The sequence below is a fragment of the Alosa alosa genome, chromosome 5 (assembly GCF_017589495.1).
Source record: "Alosa alosa isolate M-15738 ecotype Scorff River chromosome 5, AALO_Geno_1.1, whole genome shotgun sequence".
Classification (NCBI taxonomy): Eukaryota; Metazoa; Chordata; class Actinopteri; order Clupeiformes; family Clupeidae; genus Alosa; species Alosa alosa.
The window spans coordinates 21,154,519-21,176,001 of record NC_063193.1 but is presented as its reverse complement, the minus strand read 5'-3'; the positions used below and the strand labels follow the sequence as shown (position 1 = coordinate 21,176,001).

Here is a 21,483-nt window from a genome sequence, read left to right as displayed (position 1 = left end):
ACACGTGGAAGACCCATAGGCTACATTGCTATAATTTGTGTTTTTGTTTTACGATGGAATCACTACGCAAAGTCCTTATAACGTCTTTTCTATACGCAAACTTAAATTCAGTTTCATTTGACTCTTATCCAACTGAGCGTCCACATTGTAGTCGCGTGCAATCATACACCCTTTTCCATAAGTTATTTTTTTTTATGGAAAACGTAGTTGACACAATTACAGCCCATCATCCTCTCGCTATATTTAAACACGTCACATAAAAAGTTCAAAATCAATCAGTATATCAAATCAGGACAGGCGGAGCAGGCAGCCCGAATAAAGATTCTGTTCACTGCGCTGACTGCTACTGCATTATCCCTTTTAGGAGAAAAAGTCAGATAGGGGTGAACAAGCAATGGCCATTAATGAATGTGCCCATTTTCAAGGTAGAGAAGGCTGGTTAGCACGCAGAACTTATCAGTTTGAGAGTGAGTGAGAGTGGGTCTGGAAAAGGTTCATTGACTTACGACTTCCAGCAGGGGCTAAAAATGAAATTAAACTTAAAATTGTGCATTAAACTCTTTCAACTCAAACCGTTTCAGAAGTGTAACAATCTCGTAAATGAATGGTTTTAATGCAGTTGTTTAATGGCCTCTTGCCCAGAGCAAATCCCAAATAATATGGGTATTCCAAGGTTAGGTAGAGAGTACCTAGGTTTTAGAAGAGGAAGATCAAAAGCCACAAGTATTGATACAATGCTTTTCATTCTAGTATTCCACCAGCACATTCATTTACAATGAAATCTCATGATTGGTAAAACATACTGACCAGAGGCCAGCTGTAAGCATTTCCCTTAAGTGCACAGATAATTTGTTTCACATACCTGGCACATGTTGAAAGGAAAATATAAGATCTAGCATGGACAAATGTAATGCTTTTCACCTGTTAAGTTATACATGGATAGCAGTCCCATTTTCTTTGAGCCAGTGTCATATAAAGCGCATCTACCAGGGATATAACATGATCCTCAGTTTTGATTCCAAAAATCAAAGTCTGTTCTTTTTATGTCAAAATACATTATTTGGTCCATGCACAAGCCAAATGACAAACATCCTTTGTCAAAGTCATTCATTCAAATGTCATGCTTTACTGTGTTAATGGTCATGTTTCTTGGTGAGTTTTATTTAAGACACTAGATATTTTCGAGGCAGGTCTGTGAATGGAGTTCAACCATCAGAAGCGGTATGGCTTTGTTGCATTGAGCAAATGGGGCGGAGGGTCCATCTGGGGTGGTCAGTCACGACGCTAGGAGCTCCGTATCAGCCTGACAGGCAGATCTGTTTGTGGAATTCCAGGAGTCTTGAGTCTCCGGCAGCTGCAGCCTGTTCCACCAGTTTCTAAAGGGGAAAAGGTGACAGATCATGTCAAGTGTGTATCGTATATCGCATATCATGGATTCTAGAGGCAGAAAACCAGTGTCTTAATGGGGTGAATGACGGGCAGCCTCCTCACATCCATGAGCTCCAGGTCGTCTTTGGCGTGGAGATGGCGGAGGAGATACCAACGTGCAACAGATGACACGGTGTCAGGCTGCTCAGGAGATGCGTAGTAAACAAGCCTCTCCAGCAGACGACGGGTTTCTCTGTGAAGGGAAAACATGCAAACTAATTATTTTGATAGCCTAACAACACTCTGCAGGTTTGCATTACAACTTCTTTGAAGAATGCGGCAACTTCTTAACAGCTAGATGCTCTCAGTATATAAACATTATACATTATGTATCATTAAGGATAGTTTCTGTAAAATGCACACAATCACAAAAAGCACACTGCCTTAAGTGAAGTGAAGAAATGAAAAAGGGAGCTGCTCCCACCTGGCCTCCATCTTGGTGGAGAACTGCAGCAGAGCCTGGAGGAGAAGGGCTACGGGAGAAGGACCCAGTTTCAGGGCCTCAGTGGTGGCCTCCACGACCAGGCTCTTCCAGTCACTTCCTGGATGTTTGGCCTGTCCATTGACATGAATACAGGGCTTAAAGTAAAGAACATTTCTAAGCCTGTCATTTTTGAAGATGGTCTTTGTCCTATAGGCATATTGACTTTTTTCAAATCTTCAACAGCCTAGCCCACGCCTGAATTCAGGCACAGTGCCTAAACGCTTTAAGCCCTGTGAAGTGCCCTTGAGCAATGAACTATTCTTAGAGTTTTGCATCTGCAAATAAGAGTTTTGAATCAGAAAAATGGGACTTTTCCCCATCAACACATGAGTGCACTTCACCCCTCACCTTTTGACATTTCACTGACAAAATACAAACCCTGAACCCTCATTAGGACTCTTAACATCTGCTAATTGATGAACTATTCTTAGGGGTCTGGGTTTTGCATCAGAAAAATGCCAGCCTCAGCAGGCCCCCAATCTTCCCACTGTAGTGGCCCAGCTGAGAGGCCAGCTGCAGGCTCTGTCTGTATGCCACCGAGGCCTGGGCCAGCAGGCCCTGGGAGAAATACAACCCTGCCAACCACTGGGAGGAGAGCCAGAGGTGGAGGAGAAGGGACCAGGGCAGGTGGATTGTTGGATATTTTCAAAAAAGAGACAGAAGAGAGAGATAGAGAAAGATGAGGAAAAGATTAATTAAGTTAGTCACATCTCCATACTCTAGGCCAGTGGTTCTCAACCTTTTTTCAGAGATGTACCCCCTGTGAAATATTTTTTCAGCCAAGTACCCCCTAACCAGCGCAAAACATTTTTAGTTAAGAAAAAAATACTTAAAACAGAGTACTGTGCCATCAGTGTCTAATTTATTAAACTTTGGAACTGATAAACACATACAAAATTCAAACATTTGGGAAAAAAAATATTTTGAACATTTTAAATTTAAATAATCCATGACTAAATTTATTGCAAATGATTGTATATTTTGCAAATGATATGTATATTTTAAAATCTCACATACCCCCTGGAGTGCCTTCACGTACCCCCAGGGGTACGCGTACCCCCATTTGAGAACCACTGCTCTAGGCAACCTGTGAGCTCAGTCACCTAGACCTACCAAACTCTGTAAAAAGACTGTAGAAGCCTTAAGGGCTTCTATTCTGTGAACAGGGTCATGCTGTCATGGACGTAAATCTGTATGAAGCTTTCACCTCAACACTGCATACACACTACAATGAGAACGACTTGAGCTCAGAGAGATGTGTGTTTTGGGTCTTAAAGGAGCGTTGGGGTAACTCACATGCCAGGCAGACACTGAGGTGGGGTTGGCCATCACAGCTGCGGAGAGCTGCTCCAGCACAGGCACGGGCAGCGCAGTTCCAGCCTGCTCCACAAGGAGGCGCTCACACTGGAGCTGCCTCAGCTGAAGCAGCACGGCAGGGTGGTCAGGAGACACACTGAGCACCTGGGGGACGCAACGCCAGCAAGAGAGATTACTACCAGCACAAGGTTAAGAAAAGCGTTTATAGTTTACATATTACACTTTGTGTGAACAAAGTCAAATTTGCACAGTGGTATAACTTAAAGATGGGGGGGAAAGCAGTGGTACCTGAGTGCACAGGGCTTCAGCCTGGGCATAGTGTGTGGCCTGCCTGAGGCCTGAGAGGGCCTGCTGCAGTGCCCAGCTCTCCACAGCATGGGCCAGGGGACGCTCCTCCACAGGGACTGCCTGGGCTGAGACAGAACTGCAGAGTCAACACAACACACTACACTACCAGGACGCTGGACACAAAAAGTCACACATGCACACCTACACATATTCAGTGCATGTAAGAATGGTGAATGGTGTCCCATTCCACTTCATCCACTATTAGTTTGTACACACTGACTTCCATACAATCGCACGGGTTAGGGACTTTGGGTCAGGGCTTGTTGCTAGACAGAAGTTCCTACCAACGGACGCAAACACACACACACACACACACACACACACACACACACACAGGTTGCACACACAGATACACACACACACATACACACACACACACACACACACACAGGTTGCACACACACACACACAGGTTGCACACACACACACACACAGGTTGCACTAACCTTTCTCTGCAATGGCGGCCATCAGGGGGCGCTCTAGACCCTGTCTGAGAGGGGCAGAGCCGGACAGAGCGCAGGCCGTGTTCTCCGCATAGGAAGCGGCCATCAGCCCAGCCCAGGCAGCCAGGTCATCTGATAGTGGAGAGAGAAAGAGGGAGGCAGAGAGATGGAGTGACAGAGACACACACACAGAGGAATACAAATTGGGGAGATAGAGAGACATTTAGGCATTGCCCGCCTGAAAGCTCTCGTGAGTGGACCAAGCCACGGCATCTTACCTGGACATAGCAGCACGGCTCTCTGTATGGTCTTCAGGCCATTCCTGGAGCGGTCCTCACCCGCGTGTCTGCCAGCAGCTAGCTGACTCAGACCACTGAACAGTAGCGCCCTCTACAGACCAACACAACTCACTGTGAGCCCCACTACTCAACTCACTGTGAGCCACACTACACATCTCACTGTGAGCCCCACTACACATCTCACTAGTGATGGGCAAACGAAGCTTTGGTGAACCACTAAACCACAGCAGTGTGAAGCTAGCAACACTAATGAAAAAATCCAATATGGCTGCCACATGTAGATTTTTCAACATAAAAGTCCTTGGTTTGCTAAGGACTTTTATGTTGAAAAATGTATGTATGGCGGCCATCTTTTTGCTTTTCAGCTAGTGTCGCTAGGTTCACACTGCTGTGGTTCAGTGGTTCACCAAAGCTTCTTTTGCCCATCACTACATCTCACTGTGAGCCCCACTACACATCTCACTGGCTCTAACTTCACCATTACACTGTTTGAAACAATCGACTGTTCTGCTATAAAATGAAAGAGCTAAACAATAATTCAGTGTCAATGACTAACAAAAATACAGTGACAATGGTCATTATGAAACATCTACACCATCTGTTGATAGAATATAAATGTCTTATTTTAGTGTTGCAGTCAACAGTCAACTCACCTTCCCCTGTGTCATACTGGAGAGACAGGCCACACTTCCAGCGACAGCACCACCCTGAGCAAAGAGACCACCACAAACACTTTCTCACTTCTGCACATACAACTGGTCCACACAACCCACAAACTCTTCTCTCCTTTGTCTGCCTTGCATGCATAATGGCAAGGTCCTGAGGGTCCAGCCCTCGGTCCTGTGGTTGCCCAGTGTCCACTGTAAAAGAGCTGAAATGGTTGAGTACTCACTTTGGCTTGCCTAGGGTGGTACTGTGGCACCAGGCGGGAGAGCAGAGCCCAGAGGGTGGCGTTTCCTGGGTTACTAAAAGAGAGAAGAGAATAACAAATGCAAGATATTCAACTGTAGGGAGCAAGATGTGTGTTTAAGATTTTGAAGTTCAGGCAGTCCTCTCTAACTGCCGATATTGCATGCCAACACCCAGGGCCGGTTCTCCCTATACGCACACTACGCAAGTTGCGTAGGGCCCCGCAAGTTAATGAAAGCCCCCTTCCCTGTCTCCTCTTGAGTCAAGCTATAGTGAAAGACAAGTATACAGTTATAGCGACAGTGCCTCATACATTAAGAAAATGATCATGAAACCGAATTACCATTTAGGGCATGAAAAACGGAATAAACGTCACGAGAATGAACAGCGGGAACAGCAGTCAGGTAAACTTGCGTTCGTTCATGCTTTGATGTCAACATGCATCTATCTAGGCCTACATAACAGGGAAGTGAATCCCCTGATCTGTCTGTGGCTTGCTTGCCAGCCTTTCCTAGTCACAGTACTTCATAAAGTTGTGAAATATAATCGCATATCCCATTTTTTTAATGCGGGCGACTGGCTACATTTAAAAAAAAAAAAAAAAAATAACCGCATCTTTAAAATGCGTTCATAATAACGCGCAGCTCGGGTTAGCAGTTTTTCAGCAGAAACATGCGAGGACCCATCTAAACTAATAGGTGATTTCACTTCCCATACATTTTTAAAAGAACTAAATTGTTTTACAATATTTCAGTCAACTTTAGTTATAGATAGCCTACAACTGAACGTATGCAAATGGGAAAGTATCCTGTATTAACTTTGATTTGCTGTGCTGCATGGACAATAGATGCACATCGTAAATTAGGCCTAAATGAAGTATTAAAATGATTGGTTAAAATAGTCTACGTTTGAAAAAATATTGAAATAATATATAAGAGAATCATGGGAGCCAGTTCATAGCCTATGTCTTTGGCAAGTAGCCTACTACAGACACACAGGTGAAGAACAGTCAGTCACTAGCCCAACCTGACCCTTACAAACCAAAATAACTGCATTACTTCAAGTGTCAAACTGCAGATTTCTGAGTATGAAATGTATGAATGTATGTAGAGTGGTTGGACTGTCTTTAAAAAAAGCTGTTTTAACCCTATGTTTGTGAAATTGTATATTTCACTATAATTAACACCATAAATTTCACTAAATCACTGGCTATGTTGAATAAAGTTCACAAAACAGTTATTTTCTTATTTTCAACAGTATGATTGTATGTCAGTATTATGATTGTATGTCAAACAATTAGAGATAAGATCAATAACCAATCAGTTTCACTAAATACACATACTCCATTGCTGAAAGATAGCAAAATCACAGAATCACAGATGAGACCTCAAATAACATTTAATTCATTTACATATATACAACATATTAGATCTCACCTCCACAATTTCCTCATCAAAATCTACAACTAGTCTACTAAACTATTACTTACTAAACTAGTCTACCAAACCCTATTTGTACTCACCTTTTTAAGACTGGTCTCCCCTTCCTGGATAATGTTTTGCTCTAGATTATAAATAATTTTATCAGGGCATGTACCACAGTCGTTTAAGACATCTGTTATTAAGCCCTCCCTCAAAAAACCTAGCCTTGTATCGATACTGGTCCTCCTGGACCTCAGCGCTGCCTTTGACACCATAGACCATGACATACTACTTAGGCTTGAAAATTTGATGGGCATCAAAGACTCAGCCCTCGCTTGGTTTAGATCATACCTTCCTAACCGTCAACAATTTGTACAGGTCCATAATAAACCATCTACCCAGAGTATGGTAAAATATGGAGTGCCTCAAGGCTCAGTACTGGGGCCCCTGTTGTTTAGCAGATGATACATAACTATACCTCTCCATAAAACCTGATGAATTAACCCCGTTAGCCAAACTTGACACACTAAAAGACCTGATATGTTTGTCAACAACCTTTTTTTTTTTCCATGACTAAGACGCAGACGATGACGAGACGGCAGTAATGTCCTGAAACACTTAAGACATCTTAAGATGAATTATTGTTGACGAAAAAAAGATAAGACTAAAATGTTTATAAATAAGAACTAAGATAAAATCATTTTCGGAGAAGACAGAATATCTAGCTGTTATAAAATTTCCTGCTTTTGAACTCAACCCTGAACACGAAAACAGGAACAAGAACACTCAGAGTTAGGTTTTATGGCTTCCCAGAAGTTGAAAACAAATTAACATCCACCAGAATGTCCATACGAAAATGTTCATCATGATATCCTGATCAAAGTTTGCTAGCATCAATATGGAAAGTTAAAGCTAGGCTACTGTTTTGGGGATATATGATCTTCCATGACAGTGTTTCTGTTTCAGGACCACTCAACCAGCAAAAAAAAAAAAAAGATTAGTTGGGAGGCCTACTACTGAACCACCTTGCTTATTGTCTTTGCACTTTGACATACTGTATGGGCATATCTTACATAGACAGTGTTGCTAATACAAGTTGGTTCAATATTGCAAACAACTCATCTATATTATATTTTACCAGATCCACCAGTGAAACTTTGAAAACACTTTTAATATGACCATTTTTACTGTCTATGGAACATAACTTCAAATGATAAACATACTGGACTGACAAAAAATCAGAATGAGTAATTATAACAGACTTATCCTATTTGACCAGGTATGCCGACTAAAATGTGTTGACTAAAACTTAAGACTAAGATTTTAGTTGTCATCTCAGGATAGACTAAATATGACAAAGACTAAAAAAGGACATTTCGTCATTAAGACTAAATTAAAAAATAGGTGACAAAATTAACACTTATGCATGGCTGTTTTGAACTAAAAACAGAAGTATGGTTTTAGGTTCCCTGGCAACATATATGATCTTCCAAATCCACAAGTGTTGGGAGTTATAATTGACCAGGACCTAGCACTACAGCAGATTATTTTACCAAAAACATTTCAAAGATAAGGAAGTCCTTATCCTTACCAGATGCTGTTTTGTCTCTCAAGGATAGACTATTGCAATGCACAAAAATGCTGGCTGTAATAATTAAAGAGCATATTTGCCCCATCCCCATCCTAGCATCTTTACACTGGCTACCTGTTAAAAGTCCTTGACTTCAAAATTTTACTTCTAGTTCTTGGTTGGTTGCCTGCATTGAAAGAGGACACCTCCTGAAGACGCTCTTTTGTCTGCTTCTGACAGAGGAAGCACTTATCTATGCTGGCAGCAGCTGCTGCTGAACAAGTGTACAAAGTCCCTTTAGATGGACTTGATGCAGTTGCAGGTGCTGCAGGTTCAGAAGATGGTCTACCACGTCTTTTCTGAAGACACTGAGTCCTGCCTGCTTCCCATGATTTCTAGTAGCGAGTCTTAGCATGCTGCAGATGCTCACTGTTACAGGTGGATTTGTAGCAGTTCCTGTGCCAAACTGCTTTGTTCTGCTGTAAAATAACTGCACTGTAACAATGTAATTGTTGGCTGATCTGTGATCACCAATCTCCATACTCTCTCATAGACAAAAACAAGAAATTTGGCATATGTCTCTAGTGATGGGTCATTCACCAGTCCACACATATCTGCCACTGGATACATAGCCCAAAATCTGTTTCTTTTTTTTAATATGTCACCTGACTAACAGAAAGACACACCTCGGAATATAACCTAACTAGACTGTGCCACCGTGAACTATGAAAAAGTGCTTGCTATCATCAGAAAGTGCCAGCTATCATCAGCCAACTGTCACTGGTAGTCAGGGATGGATTAGACTGTGCCACCCAAGGAGTCAGGGGGCCCAAGCCATTGCATGGAATCATTGCCTCAATATCAACACATCATTTCAACACATACTGTAGGCTATGAATCTGATTGAATTAAAGTATTGGCCATCCCCAAAATGCACCAGAATACAGGAAATCAAATACATTTTTAAAAAATGTCCACCGCAACAATTAGTGAGTGGCTGTAAGGATCCTAATTACCAGGCTGATGATAATCTTTTCAATCATATATTGACTCTTGATCAACTACTAAGTGTGGGCCTCCTGTCACATGTTCACAGGAGCACAGGAGTTAACTATAGGGACAGGAAATATAATCAATTGTATACCTTGTCATGTCTTGATTGATTTACTCTCACTACAACAATGGTCTCAAGTTGCATCAAATTACTCTCAAATCAGCTGACCTCCAACCATGTGATCCCAAATCAGCTGACCTCCAATCATGTGATCCATATCAATGTAACCAACCACAAACTAGGTACTATTTAAGTGAAGTTTACAGAGTATTCTGGGAGCCATTCTGTAGTCAGAATCTCCCGCACCACTAAGGTGTGTAGTCATCATCCTCTGAGCTGGTATGTTCATTCTCTGATTGCTTCATATGGTTTCCTAAATGATCCTTTAACCTGTTTTCGTAGCTTTCACATTATTCATTTAGATGTACCTTCTATAATGTATTGGATGAATAGCTTGTATCTGACAAATAAATTGTTATGTTCTGACCCGTATAGCCTTTCTGTTGTACTTGTAGTCCAGAGTAGCAGTTTAGGTAACGTTACTAGCATAATGGACGATTGGGATTAGTTATTGCCGCCGTAGAAACTAAATCACCTGGGAGATGGCAAGTTATGATGAACTGACCAAGCATTACACAGCGGTGGGCAGTTTGTCAGCGATGGTCTAGATTGGTCGCGAAAACCTAGCACAGCCTGACCCCCTGTAGCATAGGAATTTGCTTGACTGTCTAACACGCTGGTGAGTATCGCAGTCTGGATCAGCATGTAACCTCTGACCTACTTCCAGACCAATACGTGTTATGTTTAGGAACCGCCCGAATTAATCGGCAGATGGAGGAGACCTATAGTATATATTCCTAAGCTTGAGCGCGTCATAAGAAAATGAGTTAGGCATTCTCACTAACAATATGCAACTTTGAAAAAACTGCAGTTATTTTTTGCAAGAGGATATGTACAGCAAGCATCAAAAGCAAACAGCCCAGACACTTTATAGGGAAAACACTATATTTGGTAACTTTCATAGACATCCAAAATGGGGTGGGATGATTGTATTGGGAGCACTGAGGTGTCAGATGATACTATAAAAAATGGTTACATTTTGGCGCTCAGAGTTCATGTAGAAGGGCCCCTTAGCAGGATTTTGCTTAGGGCCCCATGGAGGTCTGAACCGGCACTGCCAACACCCTGCACAAATACCTTTCAACCACTAAACTTCAACAAACTTTGTGCTTTTATAAAATAAAAAGCAGTTAAAATATATTTGTTTAACGTATCTTTTCTATGTGCTAGCATGTCAGGGAAAGTGTAGTGTAATGTACTGAAAATTATTTGCACACTGCCCGTTGTGAGAGAGAGTGTGTGTTTGTGTGTGTGTGTGTGTGTGTGTGTACATGTGTGTGTGTGTGTGTTACCTGTGCACGGCCCTGGCAGCCTCCCTGGGCACGGCGCTGTAGTGTCCCTGCAGTGCCAGCAGGGCACAGGTGAGGAGGCAGCGTTGCTCCACAGCGCCCCCTGGGCCCCCGGTCAGCTTCAGCAGCTCGGAGAGTGCCGCCGTGGCCAGGGTGCCGTCCCCATGGACCAGGCCCAGAGCGCACAGACACAGCAGGCTCTCCGATATGGGCTCCTTCAGCAACGAGCTAAACACACACACATACAGGCAAAATATATTTACCATCATTTAAGTATTTAAGTGAACAGACACATAACCCAAGCTATCATATAGACGTGACGCTCATACATAACAGTACATTTACATTAATGTAAACTATACAAACTCTTCATTACATGGCCCACTTTGGGCAAGAGCCTAAAGCTTATTACCAGCTTTTGACAAAAAAAAAAAAAACAAACAAAAAAACAGATAGCCTTGGGTTTGCTCACCACTTGAAGAGCAACGTTTTGGCCGTGTCCATGCTGCCCAGTCTGTGCTGGAGCAGAGCCAGTGCTGTGAGGATGTAGGCCCTCTCCTTCTCCGTAGAGGCCACAGACAGCGCCTTCTCATAGGCTACACAACACACACCACAGCAGCGATTAACCACAGTGACCACTACTGCCAGTATACCCACACAGACAAAAGCACACTCACAAGGTAATTTGATACCTAATGTTTGTTAAGGTACATAGGTAGTACAGGAGAGTGAGTGATGGTCATAATGTACACCCTTCCCAGAACCCTCCTTCATGAACAGTGCAGTTCCATAACACAAGCACACCTGGGTATCAGCAGCCAAAGCTGCATTTCTTGGCCAGGACATCAAACTTTGAGAACGACAGTGGGACACTCACCAGCGAGGCTTTCCTGCAGGTGGCCTGCTCTGAAGTAGGCCAGGGCCAGCCCCACCAGGTCCTGCAGCTCCCCCAGTGGCGTGGAGGAGTACACACGCACAGCATCCTCACACTGGCCTGTGTCACTGCAGGGGGAGGCACATAGCGTTGGGACAGCAGCAATGGGCACGCTCATGTGTAATCATGCATGATGAGGGACACTGAAGATGTAGTCCTGCCATTAAGGTGCTTGACTAGAAGAAAAAAGCAGTAGTTACCAGAGGGCACGGCCGTAGTTTCTGAGGGCGAAGCTGAGCTCGTCTACGTGAGGAGAGGTCTGGAGCAGTTCCACAGCTCTGAGGGAGAAGACATACACAGTCATGAGGAAAACAGCAAAAGATATGCAGACACAGGAATAAGGGTCATACAATACATCTGAATTTGCTGTAATATACAAGGTAAGCCATGAGTAAGAGTCCTTTCCTCTTTTTTACTGGTTTTATGAAGATTTACCACAGAAGGTCACCAACAAAGGCATTGTTTATACTGTTTATTAACGGAGTGGGCATCAACAGCAAAACATTTTGAAAACATATTGGAAGCCTAAATAAATATGGAGCAGGAGTCATTTGAAATAGTCATCAACAGCATTTTAAGTAATGTAGTAACACTACTGAGACATACCTTCTGTAGGCTACAGTGGCCTGTCTCTTGAGTTGTAGGTGTTCATTGAGATATCCAAGCATGACAAAAGCTGTGGGGTCTGTTTGAATCCTCTCTACAAAAAAGATTTTTAACATGGCTTTCTTTCTGTACTGATAGGTGCACTGGTCATCCAATCTGACATATAGACCCTTTCAACAATAAAAACAAAAATAATGCTTGAACGTTCTATTTGGTTCCCAATCTACTTCCTCTGCATTAAGATAACATATGGAATGTTAAAAAGGAAGTCTTGTGGGGCCAACTATGATGCTGATAATGGAACTCTCTTGAAAGGGTCTATAAAAACTCTGCGTGGAGGACGTAACGCACCTGTGTACTTGCAGAGGGCCACCTGGGCAGCGGAGATGGCGTTCATCTGCAGGATATTGTAGCGGTAGAGCTCAGAGTCCCGGTTGCTCTTGTCCAGCAGCGTGGAGCACACAAAGTGGGCATAGCCTTTCACTCCCTCAGTCTGATACAAGAGTAGAGCAAACACAGGAAGTTACCACTGAATTATCCAATGAGTTGGATAATTGTCTAATTGGTCAAACTCAACCACAGTCAAATGCAGCCAGTAAACAAGGTATAATGACACCCATAAATAACATGAATAAAAGGCTGTGGTAACAGCCCAATCTAAGTGTTAAATTGTGAACTGTACTAAATAGAATGTTTTTTTTGTAATGCTCTATTTTATTTATTTATTTATTTATTTTTAATGGGGGGGACAGCATAATATAATATAGGAAACACCAATCTGTCAGCTGAGAAGGCATGGTCAAAGGCAAGACAGACTAGACAAAGCATCAGAGCTGTGGGTTCAGATAAACACCAAGATGAATGAGACACTCACGTGTGTGTTGAGCTCTGTGGTGTGGCGGAACAGGTCCATGGTGTCGGCGCTGTCCACCATCTCTGCAATCAGAGCCTGTGGAGAACAGCCACACAGCAGTGAAGCAGTATTACAGGTACACATTTCAATTAAGACATCACAGGTTTCAAGCAGTCTTCACTGTATTTAAACTGAAATAGCAGACCATTTCCAGACGGTTTAGTATATTATTGCCTGTGCCAGTGTGATGCAATTCCAATTTACTATAGACCTGTTAACTGACAATCTGCCAACTGTCAAATTTCCTGTAAATCTCCTGTAAGGTAAACATTACCATACCTGTCCAATCCAGCAGTTGACGTTTAGCGGCTCTAGAGACTGTGCAACCTTAAAGGCCTCATGGGCAAGCTGCAATCAAACCAGCAATAGCATTTCAGTTAATCAAGAACAGAACAAATATTCCCACTTGGCTTACACCCTCTTCATTGTCTTACCTCAATGTTTTCTTTTTTCAGGTACAATACACCCAGGTTGGTCCAAGCTACAACATTCTACAGAAAGCAAAGACAGTCAGCAAACGACTCAAGATACAATGTCTAATGATTTAATTGTGTAGAGGATATGCAAACAAATGTGAATTTGTTTTGTACTTACATTTGGTTCCACCTTTACTGATTTAATGAAACAGTGTTGTGCCAGAGCAAAGTTTTCAACACCTGAACGGACAAGATGAGTGAGGAGAAGTATATAATATCAGAGAAGAAGGAGAAAATGGCCACCGTGAATATCACCATGATCCAGTTAAACATCAGCAAACCTGTGGCCATGGCAACAACTCCCAAGGCATTCCAGTAGCTGTTATTGGCACTGTCCAACATGACAGCCTTCTTTATACACTAAAGGGCGAAAGAACAACACAAGCTTATAGACTTCAACTCCCAACATGACCAAAATGTGCTGCTCAATGACCAAGAGAGCAGATCAGCTGAGGGGGGACCTCCTGTTGGACCTGCAAGGCCTTGAGTACCTACCTGTAAGGATTTTTCCAGAAGCGTCTGGATGTCCTGCTCCTGGTTGAGGGGGAGGAGCTTCTGGCACTGGCGGTAGTAGTTGATGCCAAGGTCACACCACAGACTGGCAGCCTCTGGCATCAGCTTCAGGGCTTGGCCATAGCACCTACAGTTCCGATCAACATGTGGAGGAACAACATAAATCATCTTCATTCATCATACAAATACAAGAAATCTTTGCTTGCTTTTTGCAAAAAAAGTAAAATTTTTGCTATTTCTCCATGCTATTTTAGCTGGCAAAAATCAGACCATGAAGGCAAGTGGATGTGTGTGTGTGTGTGTGTGTGTGTGTGTGTGTGTGTGTGTGTGTGTGTGTGTGTGTGTGTGTGTGTGTGTGTGTGTGTGTGTGTGTGTGTGTGTGTGTGTGTGTGTGTGTGTGTGTGTGTGCGTGCGTGCGTGCATGCGTGTGTGTAGACTGTGGGAGAGTGTGTGAGGCCCACCTCTCGCCCAGCCTCAGCAGTGTTCTCTGATCCAGGCGGTGGTTCTGATCCGACGGGCTGTCTCCTGACAAGGCCCCTGGGACCATCACGTGAGCCCTCTCTGGAGCCACGGCACCGCTCAGACTACAGGCATTGCCCAGCAGCTTCCACAAACATGACAGGTCCGGACGCTGCTGGACACCCCTGGAGAGGGGAGGGATGGACAGGACACTTTCATATCAACGCAACAGTCAGATATCCATCTTCATATTCATATCAATCTTCCAATACACTGTAAGATATGCCCTTTTTTTTTTACTCTGAGGAAGACGCAGTGTGTCGAAACGTCAGTCGATTGTGCACTACAAAAAAAGTTAAAAAGTTCTCTGAGTGCTCCGGTCATCCCTGGGTTTAGTCTCTTTGAAGTGGCCCAGGCAGTCTCTCTGACACTGTAAGATACACTGGAATGTTCTAATTTAGCAAATAGCTAAAGCTAGTCATTGAGTCCAATGTGAATTTTCAACAGTGAGATACCTGAACAGGTATTCAATGGCACTTTGAATGAAGTCCACTGCTCTCCCATCTAAGTAGTCTTCCAGTGCACCCCGTGCTAAGGCGAGAAGGCACTCTCCAAGACCTGAGGAAGAATTCAAATAGATTAAGTTTCTGGATCATTCTCGTGGGAAGTAGCTGAAATGACACTTCAGTTTGATTGCATGCAAATCCTATTTGCTTACTGACACAAGAAAGACAGCAGACATGATTAACACAATGCACATGCAGACACACACACAGAAACAGACACACACACACACACACCTTTCAGCGCAGGTACATAGTCCTCTCGCTGGACAATCTTCATGTACTCTCCGGCAGCCTCCTTGGACTTGCCCAGGATCTGCTTGATGGCGGCCATCTGGTAGAGGCTGTAGATGGAGTCGGGCTGCAGCAGGTGGGCCTTGGTGAAGGCCTTGAGCGCAGTGGTGAAGCTGTGGCGGTGCAGGTAGGCCTCGCCCAGGCACTCCCAGCACACCCAGTCCATAGGGTCCGCCCGCAGCGCCGCCTGCAGGCTAGAGGGGACACAGAGGAGGATGGTGACGTTATTTGGATGATGGGTTAAACCAAGTCCTGTCCCAAGTCCAAGTGAAAGGTGGAGGTATGTACTCTGTGACAGCTTGCTGGTGCTCATTGATCTTGAGGTGATATAAGCCCCTTCTCATCCAGGCCCACTTGGCTGACCCAGGGGTGGCTCTCTCAGTCACTGACGTCAAAATGGCCAAGGCAGATTCCTGTCAAAAAAAAGAAACACACACACACACACACAGAGTATATAAACCCCTGTCCTGTTTCACATGCAATGAGTTTGTGCGAAGGTTTCTGGTGTGTGGCGCTCACCATGTCTCCTTGCTCCATGCTGATGTCGACTGCTGCCGCCCCTGCCTCACCATCGCTGCCGTCCAGCTCAAAGGCCCGCTTGTAGCATCCATGCGCTCGGCCCAGGTCACGGGCCACCTCCCGGTAGTAGTGGCCCAGATAGCGGAACACAGAGCCCAGGTGAGGGTCAAGCTTCGCAGCCTGACCCAGACAAACAATGAGAGTAAGGTGAGAGGAGATGAGACCATCAAGACTAGTGAGGTGTTGTTAAGACACCAGCAGAACTTACAATAAGACCCCATAATAATGACACGATTTATAAGAGTCCATTCAGCTCTATTCAATTCCTTCATATGTACTTTAGAAATAAGTATAATCACATACAGTACATTTAACTTTAACAAAACCATGGGCCAGAAAACAAAAAACACAGTTGGGTGGTGATTAAGCATCATATTTATTTCCTCAACATGGAAAAATATTCTATGGGGAAGATAACGATTCTCTGGAGCGGAACATGAACCATTCAGTCCATTTGGAAGACTTCACAAAAATAACCATAGACAAGTGAGGCATCTATCTCAGAAGCCTGTGGAGGATGGATGATGGTGGCACAACAGTCACACTTTGAACCAGTCACAGGAATAATGGGCTCATGTTTTCCTCCTCCACCATGCCACAGTGGCTATGTACTGAAGTAACAAAGATAAAGATAAATTTAGTAGGAAACGGGAAGTGTTTCAGCCCAACCTTGAGGAGGTGCGTGTGTGCTTTATTGCGATCTCGACGCGCCTCTTCCCCCATGAGCCAGTAGAGTCGGCCCAACAGGAAGTAGAGCTCTCCTGAGTCTGGGCAGATTGAGAGGGCCTTCTGGAAGCTACAAAGACACCAAAACAAAACAGACATGGGAAGAGGAGAAACAGACATGCTCATAGAAAAACAACATGGGACATGTGTATTATACTGATTGATATGTGTCTGGGTGTACTGGGTGTGTGTGTGTGTGTGTCAGTGAGTGAGTGAGTGTGTGTGTGTTTGTGTGTGTGTTTGTGTGTGTATAAACACACACCTTTCCTCTGCTTGTTGGAGCTCATCCCGTGCCTGATGGATGAGCCCCTTCAGCGTAACTGCCTCTACAGAGTCAGGATGGGACGTCCCCAACTCCGTTGATACCTGCATCAGGAACAGAGGACAAGTGACTAATTCACCTTTAGTTGCTACATTTACCTAAATATGCTCCCAGTTCCAATTATTTGAGGGCTGTGGAAATATAAAATCACATGCACTAAGGTGATTTATACCTGCAATGCTTGTTCAATTTGGCCTTTCTGCAAGTAGATCCTGCCTTTAAAAGATAACAGGACGGGATCATTTCTGAAATCAGATATCTAAAAGAAAGGGGGGAAAAAACACATTTCCATTGCATTAGATTTACATTATGAATGTCCTCTGTATGCATCAGTGTTTGAGCCACACATATGTGTGTCCACTGTTAGTGCACCTGAGTGAGTGTGTCCAGCGCTTCATCAGATGTGGTTTCAGTTCCACTCCTCACAAGAGACTCCAGCTTGAGCTTCTGCAACTTCTGGCTCAATTCTGTATCACTGTCCTTACAGCAACTCAGTCCTAAGTTGAGCAACCACACACACACACACACGAATGCACACAAACACACACACACACGAATGCACACAAACACACACACACACGAATGCACACAAACACACACACAGGCAGACACACAGACACACACATGACATGACAATATTGACAATAATGACAAATTGACAATACAGGCTTTAATGCTCTGACACACATATGGATATAACTGATCAGGTGGAAAGTACACTGTACCTTGACTGCACGCCTTGGCACTATCTGTGTATTTGTGAATCTTGAGCTGAGCCTGGGCCAAGCTATACCAGCCAACCACAGAGGAACGCATCTGCTTCAATCCTGACGGAGCACAGAGATGATGTTTAGGCTTTTGATCAAATGTTGGGAAAGGCTGGCAGGTGAAACAAACAAAACATGCGGAGATATATCCAATGGCATTGTTGCAGTCTGGCTACGTATGCACCTGGTAAAGAAGGCATCTATACATGCACAGGTCTTAAGATTAGGGAAGCCAATGACATTTACCAGGTTTGGGATACATCCTTCTTTTGCCTGTATTTAAATCTGTCTATAGGCACATTCAAATTAATGCAGTGCTGCGCAGATCTGGCTGACCGTGATGCATGTTTGCATTGTGCAAAAGTCCAGCATGCATCACGGTAAGCCAGATCAGTGCAGCGCTAAATCACGTCGAATGCGTCTTCTGCTACTCTGACTGATGTCATGGCCACTGCCCCCACACTCACCCTGAGACAGGCTCTTGATGGCGTCCTCATACTTCTTCTGGTCCAGAGCCGTGACTCCCAGGCCCAGGAGAGCTGGCCCACTGCCTGCGTCCAACTCCAGCAGACGCCTGAAGCATCCAACGGCCTCCTCACTGCATGCTCCTGCCAAGCAACATAAGGCACAACACCACTCACCAAGTTCTGATAACTTGAAGAGATAAACCTATAAAAACACTTATTCATGTATAAGTAACATGCATAATATATTGTTGTCATAACAGATTTTGACTGTTTTTTGAGTGTTTGTGAAGCACCTGTAATAAACATCAGACTATTTATGCATGTTTTAAATGAGATATTAACAGCTGAAAAAGACAACAACATACAGTAAGTTCAATGCCTGAATTACAAATCCCAATTTAAGGCAGTCCTTACCTGACTTTAGGTAGTGTGAGCACAGGACCTCCAAGGGGAATTTTTGGGAGGGGTAAGTGGACAGCATCATCTCACAGACTTCTTTCAGTTTGGCTTCTTCATGTGGAAGCTGGACAGAAAACATGCAATTGTACTCACGTTGGGACTGACATATGGGCTAGAGTTCATTTAATCTATTCAGTTATACATTGAAGTTATCTAATGCCATTCTAATCTAATGCAATTACGGTTATTATTAAGTAAAAGTAGTTCATTAAGTTGCATGTCAGTAAGAGGAACAGGCTTGCCTTTGACAGACATGTGAGGAAGTCCATTGAGAGTTTCTTGTGGTCTTCACAAGGGGCAGATTCTGTGAGAGTCATGGCTTTCTCAAAAGCAGTTATAAGCTGAGAGAGAGGGACCAGAGACCAGTGTAAACTAAGAAGGTCTAACAAGACTTAGGCGAAGATGATAACGTAAATTCACTGCATAAAGGTTTCCTGTAGACATGTAGACTTTACTGAACTACAAATCCTGAGCACAGCAGCAAAAACGTGTCATGAGTTCGAGAAGTTTACATGTGTGCACTGCCACCAAACCATCACACAGACAGACCAAATCTGTTACTACAAAATGTAGGTGAGCTCTGGCCCTGAACCTGGCCTATTAGAAAGCCTCGGTGCTTTTGACAGGGTTGGCGGGGCTATTTCTGCACTTACGTGCTGCTGGGTCTCGTTGTCCTGCTCCTCCACGCTGTCCTGTAGGATCTGCGCCATCTCCCTCCAGAGCTGCAGCTGCTCGGCCTGGTCGGCCTCACCCTCCTCCTTCAGCTGCAGCAGCCTGCTCCACACACGAGCCACCTGCACACAGCACACACCACAAAACACAGAGGCCAGTGAGAACAGTGCGGTAAAGGCAACTTGATGGTGGACATTTAGAAATTCCAGAAATTCATGAACTCTTCGCTACAAGAGTCAGGAGAAGACACTTAGTCGAAACATTTTAAATGGTTAAAGTAACAGGACAAGAGTCATCATCGGATCTGGTCTGCATATCTGACAAATCACTTGATTTTTAATGCACACCTGCAAATAGTCCTTCTCTTGGAGGTGGAGGTCCACCAGCTTCCTGCTCACCTCTTGGCACTTGACTTTGTCTGAACTGTAGGATTTGACAGGTCAAATATTACAACCACAGAGTAAGTCACAAGTCAAATAGTTACACAAGATAACATCCTAGAATGTGTCAATGATGACGTAAAAGTTCACCTTTCATACAATGTGATGAGTTTCTGGTATACCACAGGGAGTTCACTCTTATCTGTCTCGTTGTTCTTCTCATATAGGTTTGCCAATCCCTTCAAAGGAAAACTTCATTTAGTCATGCAAATAAAAGCATTTCTTGATTGAAGAAAACCCAAAACAATTATCAGATGAATACACAATTTAACTAAGAAAAATACATTATATAAGTAGGTCATATGTACTTTAACATGGCACCCAACCAAGACGAGCATGACTATGTTGCCTAGAGATTCAATTCCAAGGCTGCATTCCTACCTGCCATGCCAGTAGCTGGTCAGGCTCGAGCTCGGCAGCCTTCTTGTATGCTGCTTTGGCCTGGTCAGGCTGGTCCAGCTCCCCAGCGGCCACTCCAATGAACACCCAGGCATTGTAGTTGTTCTTCTCGAGCTTGAGAACATTCTGGAAGAATATACACAACTTAATATTGACTTCAGCCTTTTTTCCAAAACAAATCATCCTAGATATCTGGGCAGGGTGTACCTTGCAATGTTTAAGTGCTTCTTTGTATTCTTTGTTCTTGATGGCTTCCCTTGCACTTTTCAGGGCAGCCTTCACCTCTTTACTGGACATCCTTTCCTATAAAAGAAAATAACACAAACCATTGGTCCAATTTCGCTACGGAATGGGTTGGCCTTCAGCTTTCTGACAACTGTCAACTGCCATTCTGCTGATAATCAAAACCAGCTAAGATAATAAATTTCAGATCTGTCATTTTATCATAAATTCTACTATTCTGTACCAGTAGTGATTCACTGACTGTATACTTCCAGTATATTTTGGGGCGAGGCTTCTCAGAAAATCCAAAACAGTGTCGTGGCACGTTCCAAACAGTATCTGACACGTATCTTGAGCAGGCTTCGAAAAATAGTTTCCAGTGTCACAAAATTGAACCCGTGCACCACTGATGGCTGTGGTCCAGAAATTTGACTAGTTTCAATTGCCAAACTGTGTGGTGGTAGAAGAGTGCCCCCTGAATCCAGCTTAGTGAGTGCTTTGACATGGCTAACGTTAACCTAACTTATATCCGCTCGTTAACGTTATAGTGGAGCATAAAATCACAGACTTAACGTAACGTATTACGTAAACATAATTGAGACATAAGAAATCATAAATAAACAGTAAGCTAGCTAAGTTGCCCTAGCCAATTAGCTCCTATAACGTTAACGTTAACGTTACTGACATGCAAGTCAGCTTTGGCTAGCAGATAGCTATTCAGAGAAATAAGTTCTACTTTAGCTGATATTCCTCTAAATCTAGCAGCAACGTCATCGGGGACGAGTATTCTCCACGACTTTTAATATATAGTGAATGTGTCAGATGATAAATTTTAGCTGTTATTTACCTGGTGCCTTGTGTGGGAAGGCTATCGAAAGAGTTAATCAAGCAACAGCACATAACCTAACTCCTTGTTAGAGAAACTACAAATCATCCCATAATGCACTGGTTCGAATTGTAGGCGTGAACAAGGAAACTGGTTTTAGCAGT

General features: G+C 43.6%; 1 protein-coding gene across 1 annotated transcript; it reads right to left on the bottom strand.

Moving 5' to 3' along the window:
• Positions 1–605: 605 nt before the first annotated feature.
• On the bottom strand, positions 606–21,424 carry ttc37 (tetratricopeptide repeat domain 37). The gene is made up of 41 exons (XM_048242737.1): positions 21,341–21,424; positions 20,479–20,574; positions 20,254–20,397; positions 19,963–20,051; positions 19,780–19,855; positions 19,414–19,554; positions 19,003–19,101; positions 18,716–18,824; positions 18,302–18,442; positions 17,793–17,894; positions 17,440–17,564; positions 17,240–17,326; positions 17,008–17,111; positions 16,689–16,815; positions 15,960–16,139; positions 15,729–15,853; positions 15,384–15,634; positions 15,099–15,201; positions 14,586–14,768; positions 14,107–14,251; positions 13,893–13,971; positions 13,730–13,791; positions 13,570–13,626; positions 13,415–13,483; positions 13,097–13,171; positions 12,574–12,715; positions 12,223–12,316; positions 11,817–11,894; positions 11,560–11,684; positions 11,155–11,278; positions 10,686–10,910; positions 5,212–5,284; positions 4,973–5,026; positions 4,299–4,410; positions 4,024–4,152; positions 3,518–3,642; positions 3,209–3,373; positions 2,370–2,497; positions 1,853–2,023; positions 1,492–1,621; positions 606–1,376 (listed from the first exon to the last, which is right to left on the bottom strand). The coding sequence occupies exons 2-41, from the start codon at positions 20,566–20,568 to the stop codon at positions 1,299–1,301; spliced, it is 4,716 nt and encodes a 1,571-aa protein (XP_048098694.1). The 5' UTR covers positions 20,569–20,574; positions 21,341–21,424; the 3' UTR covers positions 606–1,298.
• Positions 21,425–21,483: the final 59 nt, after the last annotated feature.

Coding starts and splice junctions, on each gene's coding strand:
- ttc37 (XM_048242737.1), bottom strand. CDS start 20,568: ATGTCCAGTAAAGAGGTGAAGGCTGCCCTGAAAAGTGCAAGGGAAGCC. Junction 19,555..19,779: donor AAGAGAAGGACTATTTGCAG/GTGTGCATTAAA, acceptor TGCTGTGTGCAG/GTGGCTCGTGTGTGGAGCAG. Junction 13,172..13,414: donor TCAACTGCTGGATTGGACAG/GTATGGTAATGT, acceptor TGTTCTCCACAG/GCTCTGATTGCAGAGATGGT.